The following is a 5994-nucleotide window of genomic DNA, read 5'->3' on the forward strand; positions in this document are numbered from 1 at the left end:
CATAACTGTGCAGAGACCGGATGTGTGCTCATCGTGTTTGTATTCTCTTGATGCTTCATTTTGAGCTAATAAAATTCACCCTTTTTTGAATTCAAATTTACTATTTCTAGCCCTCTCACACATCATTAACTCGACCACCCATGCTGTGACAGTGCAGACTTGCTGTTTAGGGTGTGCGCACTATAACCAGACAACATCACTACTTTCTCCGGACTGGAATATAAGCCGGGTAGGAGATTTTAGGTTTTCAATTTAACTTTATATAGAAACATGTGTAATATATGCCATAACAAATACAGTACATAGTTAGAAACTTTATTTGACGGCGAACCTAAAGACCTTATTTGTGTCATACTGTATAACACATATTCCGTTAGTCAAATTTGAAGAACAGTTACAAACAACACGAAGGTACCGTCTCCAAAAAATAAACAAAACGAAAATACCGCAGCACTTCCGGATCACTCTCCTCGCAAGAAATCGGCCAGGGGCTTCGGTATGATGGCGCAAGTCAAGTCACCAGGCGCAAGCTTTAAGCCTCAGCTAGCTAGTGCTGATTCATTGCTCACCGGCCGGTCCGTGAGTGAGCCCGGTGAAGCACCGACGCTACCACTACGCCAAAGCTTTGCTTTCATTCGTCCACCTCAAGAAAACGGCGTCCCATCAGTCAACCACCTAGTGACCTAATGCGATAATTACCCTACGGCAGCAGCAGCTAGTGCAGGAAACAACTTGAGACGCACGCGAGACCCCGACATGGCAGCCAAAGACGGCCACACATCATTGCATCATGAAAAAGACAAGCCGAGCTACCACAACACTCACTTGGTTTAACTGCCAAGACATTTTTTCACAACGACGGAAGAAATTAAGATGCAGTAATTAAGCTCTGAAATTAACTGCCTAATGGACAGAAAATTACACGATAAGACGGAACAAAGCATGAATGTGTGTTTCAGACAAGCAACAAGTCGATCGGGTACATATAAATAGTAGCATCAGAGTATCTCCAGGGAGAACCGATTATATAGCGAGTTTGAATGAACATTATGCGGAAAAGAAAAAGAAAAAAAGAGAGTGGAAATTAAGTAGGCTCGGAACAACAAAACTTTAAAAGAAAGGCGGTTAACGACGGCGACGGCGTAAGGGAATAATTGTAATGGTCTCTAGAAGCGACAGCGCAATCTGCCAATCTGCCTTGGCTTAGCTATGAGCTAACATGGAATGAAGCCTTGTTCCCACATCATACGGCTGGCCAGTCCTTCCTAATCTCAAAGTAGTAACTCATCTCCAAGTAGTTCTTGCCATCATCATCAATAAACTGGAAATGGAAAGAAAAAAAATCGTTAATTGCAGAAGTGGTTAATCGACCAATCAAACTGAAGAACAAAGTGATTAGTGGAACATTAGCTTTAAATTTGATAAGTACTGCATGTATTACCTTTAGTTTAGCAGAATAGGAGCCTCTTGCAAACATGCCAGCAGGGGTGGTCTCTTCTTCACCCTCATATGTGTAGGGCTCTGCCTGGGGACTGAATGTCCCCAGCATCATCTTCTGGTTCTCAACTGCGACAGGGGAACATCGGATCAACTACTTCAAAAGGGAAAAAAGCCCAGAGCACAGCAAATTAAGCCTATTCATGTACCAGATGATCTTGACTACTTTTGCAGTTAGATAAGCACTACAAAATCCACATATGATTAGGAAAGGTATTTCATCAACTTCTCCAGCAGAATTTTGTTCGTTGTTGGGGAAATAATTTTCATCAACTTTTCTCAAGTCATGCAGGGGGGATATTGTGTCAATTTCAGCATCTTATACAGATGTCAGATTCAGGAGGGAAATGTAGTGCAAATTAATACACTCAGGAAATAGGGTCGGTTAGGATGCCATTATGTTATCTAAAATGTCCTACATATCTTTTTCTTGATGTCTTAAATGTTCGTGAAGAGTACCACAGGAAATTTCAGAGAATCATTTACTGTGACATTCAAAAGGAACGATCGATGTCACTTTAACAAATTTAAGAGCACTATATTCAACCATCATTTTCATTTGATCTAGAATCTACTTCTGTACTAGTACGATCTAACAACCGGATAAAGAATGACATTAGGAGGAGTGATCATGTTGGGGTGTGTGTGTGTGTGGTGTCACCTCTTACTCCAGTCTTCCAGACGGTGTTGGTGTACTTGAGACCCGACACAATGTTGTTGGAGACGATGAACGAGAAGCGGAAGCTGTAGGCGCTGCCGTCCTTGAGCGCGAAGGCGTAGCCCTTCTCGTCGGGGACGAATGGGATGGGCAGGACCAGGTCCGGCCGATCCGGCGACAGGATGGTCAGGTTCAGCACCTTCACCTCGGGCTCCGCAGTCTCTGTGCTCCTCAAACAATTTCAGAGCCGATCAGGTAAATAATTGGCAGATGGATACGAAGTTGGGATCAAGGAAGCGGGCGGGTGAGGGGAACGGTGGGGTGATGTTAACCTCCGAGCTGCTCTGTGTCCACCTGCCCAAGCAGTTGCTCCTTCCACCTCCTCAGACTCTCATCATCCTGCATCGATCATCATCATCAGAAAACAAACGAGGATCATATGGACGAATCAATTCAACTAATCAATGCCGGATTTCAGTTTCATCGGCATCAGCATTGAAGAAAGTTTCCCAGAATAAATGGCATGGAAGGAAACGAACAAAACAAATCACTGATTGATGGGCAGTTAATTACCTTGTCGAGCTCGAGCTGGTCCTTGAGGGGCACCTGGGGGCCGAGCACGACGGCGCGCTTGGCCTCCTCGTCCTCCTCCTCCTCGACCTCCTGGTCGGGGTGGGCGGAGTGCTCATCCTTATGGTCCATGGCCGCACGGACGTGCGCTCGCAAGTCTGCCTCCCGCGCGAGGCTCCTCCTCCGTCACACCTGGGAGAAGGCCGGGCAGAGGGGTGGCGGTGCGGGGTGGTTGACGGGGCGAGCGGCGGCGATCGGAGGGAGGGAAGGGGGGCCGCGGTGCGCTGCGCTCTCTATCTTTTATGCTCGACCCCGCCCGCCTTAACTATTTTAACAGGCGCAATCGGTGGCGTGGCGACTCCACCTCCCCCCGCGACGAGCGCGCCGCGCCACCCGAATCCAAACCCCCGATGCGCCTTTCCAGGATCCCCGGCCCGCCCCCCGCGGCCCGCGGAAGACCAGGCACAGCGCGCGCGCAAGTGGGCCTGGGCCTATGAGCTGGGCCGAGCCGGGCCGGCTACTGGAGCGGGGGGAGTGGGTGGAAGCTTGGTGTCGTGTCCGCCGGTGGCCGGGGAACTTTGTCTGAAGCTGGTATGGCGAGGGGCGCGAGGCCGGTGCGGTGGCCGCGGGTGCTGGCGCCGGCGCACCTGGCCGGGGCCATCAGGCGGCAGAAGAGCCCGCTCGAGGCGGCGCAGCTGTACGCCGACGCGCCCGGCTGGTACCCGCGCGGCTCCTACCGCCACAGCGACGCCGTCCACGCCTCGCTCCTCGCCGCCGCCTCGTCCTCCCCCGCGCTGCTCCCCTCGCTCCTCCGCCGCGTCCTGCGCCGCTCCCCCTCCGCCGACGCCCTCCTCGCCGCGTCCATTCCGCACCTCACTCCCGCGGACGCCGCCTCCATATTCCGCTCCTCGCTCCCCGCCTCCCCCGCCCCGTCCTGGTCCCTCTCCTTCTCCGCGCTCCTCCGCGGTCTCGTCTCCCGCGGCCTCCTCCCCGAGGCCGCCGGGCTCCTCGACGAATTCCAGGGGCGCCCTGAGGTGTCCATAGAGTCCGAAGACCTCACTCTGCTGATCGAGGAGATGTGCCGCCTGCGGCGCCCTGACCTCGCGCTCCAGGTGCTCGAGGAAATGTCTAATCAGTGTCTTGAGCCGAACAGAGGCGCCTACCGCGCGATCGTTCCTGCGCTCTGCGATGCTGGCATGCTCGACGAGGCTACGCACGTCGTCTACTCCATGCTGTGGCGCGTGTCGCAGCGGGGCTGCGACGGGGATGTTGTGGTGTTCCGGGCGTTGCTGGTTGCGCTCTGTGCTGCTGGCCGGGGCGAGCTGGCAGAGCAAGTGCTGGATAAGATTATCAGGAAGGGGCTGAGGACGCCAGGTAGTAGGCGCTCTCTTCGCGTGCCAATGCTTGCTGTGCTTACCATCGAGGAGGCGCGGGAAGCCATTGACCGTGCTTTGGTTGTCCGAGGTGGGCGGACTGTTGCGAGCTTTGAGTCCATTATTCTTGATCTCTATGACGAGGGACGGTTGAATGAGGCGGACAATTTGTTTCAGGACATGGGCAAAAAGGGGTTCAAGCCGACAATATGCATGTTTGAAGCCAAAATCGTTGCCTTATGCAGGGAACAGAGGGTAGATGATGCAACCAAGGTGTTGGAGGAGGAGTTGGCCAAGAATGGTCTCGTTCCCACTGTGACAACATATAACTTGTTAATGAAGGGTCTTTGCGATGCTGTGCAAGCAATGAAGGCCCTCGGATACCTTAAAAAGATGGATAAGCAGCTTGGCTGTGTTGCTCGAAAGGAGACATTCTCTATCTTGATCAGTGGCTTGTCCTTAGAAGGAAAGTTTATCGAGGCGACAAAGGTTATGGAGAGGATGGTGAAGAACCACCATCGTCCTGACAGAAACGATTTCAACAACGTTATTGAAGGTTTATGTTCTGTTGGCAGAACATACGATGCATTGGTATGGCTAGAGGAGATGGTTGACCATGGAGAAACACCTGATGTCCGTGTTTGGTCTTGTTTGGTTTCATCATCTTTAGGAGTAGGAGGAAGCGTTATGATTGCAGCTATGTGAGAATTAGGATTTAAGACAACAGTACTCTTGCAGCACACCAAAGACAACGCAACAGAGTTGCCTGTGATGGTAATAACGCTGAAGAGAAAAAGACAGTGTGCCTGTAGAGATTAACCTGAATTCTTGCCAGTTTGTATCAGTATGAAGAGGAGGGGAAATGGGGAATTGAGCTAGCTACATTGTGTCCGCAAACATGAGGAGGTTCATTGAGTGCTGCTTGCTTCTATTTCGGCCTGAGACATGTTTGATGAACAGGTGGAACTGTCATCACAATGAAAACCATGCTGCTGTTGTGGACGTGGTGGTGACAGGTTGGAATCTGAGTAACGCTGAAGGAAAGAGAAGACCGGCAGGAGAGGTGACTTTCTTTATACACCCCCACAAGTCCGAGTATGGATCCGCGAAGGAGCAGCCAAAAAGCTCACATGTATCAATTCTTATTTCTGATGGCATGGCTGCCATTGCCAAACTTGTTCTTGAGAGTGAACACGGACTATTGGCAGCCGCGCAATAGTCATGGTGTTGGGATGTTTATAAGGACCTTGAAGTATGCTGAATGTTTGGTTCTTTCATATGCCGATTGAGTTGTAATATTAGTATTAATATTACACACTGTCGGGCTAAGCATAACGTCATTGTAGGGCAGGATGCTGTCATGCGGAGAGACCAAATCCCAGACTTTGTTTTGTGTAGGGCTATTTAGTTTTTGAGCAAGCTTAATAAAGGAGCAATTCCTATCACTGATAGGTATCAGTCACATATTTTATATCTTATTGTTTGTGTGACGACAGAATGATTTCCGGACGTCGAATTTTTTTGTAAATAGCATTATCAAACTAACGATATCCTGTTGTTCGTGGTTTGCAGAGGTTGGCTACCGGCGCACTTGATTTACTCTTTTTTTCTGCTGTTCTTTTTTGTCATTGTTCATATTTTCAGAATTTAGATCAAAGCATCATGCGTCGTTTCATTTAGAGTGTGGAGTCAGTTGTTTGACATTTGTGTGGACCACTGTTTATTTCTGTTTTTCAGCCTAGTTTAATACTTTCTAAATTCTTTTAAGGAATTTCAAAATGTTGCATATCCTGATGATTTGCTTTATCAGCATTCTGTTACCTAGGAGTTTATTCCTGAAATCTCAAGTACAGATTTCCTTTTGGATAAGTTTTCAGTATGCATAGGACTTCATTG

The 5994-nt window shown here is 49.6% G+C and overlaps 2 protein-coding genes across 2 annotated transcripts; one reads left to right on the forward strand and one right to left on the reverse strand.

Annotated features, from left to right (window-relative positions):
* Positions 1-933: 933 nt before the first annotated feature.
* LOC123080242 (rho GDP-dissociation inhibitor 1) lies at positions 934-3040 on the reverse strand. The gene is made up of 5 exons (XM_044503150.1): positions 2729-3040; positions 2488-2554; positions 2159-2377; positions 1442-1566; positions 934-1321 (listed from the first exon to the last, which is right to left on the reverse strand). Exons 1-5 carry the CDS (start codon positions 2855-2857, stop codon positions 1244-1246), a joined length of 618 nt encoding a protein of 205 aa, XP_044359085.1. The 5' UTR covers positions 2858-3040; the 3' UTR covers positions 934-1243.
* A 200-nt stretch (positions 3041-3240) lies between these two features.
* On the forward strand, positions 3241-5543 carry LOC123080241 (pentatricopeptide repeat-containing protein At1g05600). Its single transcript, XM_044503148.1, has one exon. It carries the CDS (start codon positions 3319-3321, stop codon positions 4801-4803), a length of 1485 nt encoding a protein of 494 aa, XP_044359083.1. The 5' UTR covers positions 3241-3318; the 3' UTR covers positions 4804-5543.
* The last annotated feature ends 451 nt before the right edge of the window (positions 5544-5994 follow it).

This window comes from Triticum aestivum, chromosome 3D, assembly GCF_018294505.1.
Source record: "Triticum aestivum cultivar Chinese Spring chromosome 3D, IWGSC CS RefSeq v2.1, whole genome shotgun sequence".
In the NCBI taxonomy this organism is placed as follows: Eukaryota; Viridiplantae; Streptophyta; class Magnoliopsida; order Poales; family Poaceae; genus Triticum; species Triticum aestivum.

Excerpts from the sequence above, each read along its gene's own strand:
- LOC123080241 (XM_044503148.1), top strand. The coding sequence starts at position 3,319 with ATGGCGAGGGGCGCGAGGCCGGTGCGGTGGCCGCGGGTGCTGGCGCCG.
- LOC123080242 (XM_044503150.1), bottom strand. The coding sequence starts at position 2,857 with ATGGACCATAAGGATGAGCACTCCGCCCACCCCGACCAGGAGGTCGAG. Across the intron at positions 2,555-2,728 it reads ACCAGCTCGAGCTCGACAAG|GATGATGAGAGTCTGAGGAG; the intron begins GTAATTAACTGC and ends TGATCGATGCAG. Across the intron at positions 2,378-2,487 it reads GGACACAGAGCAGCTCGGAG|AGACTGCGGAGCCCGAGGTG; the intron begins GTTAACATCACC and ends TGAGGAGCACAG.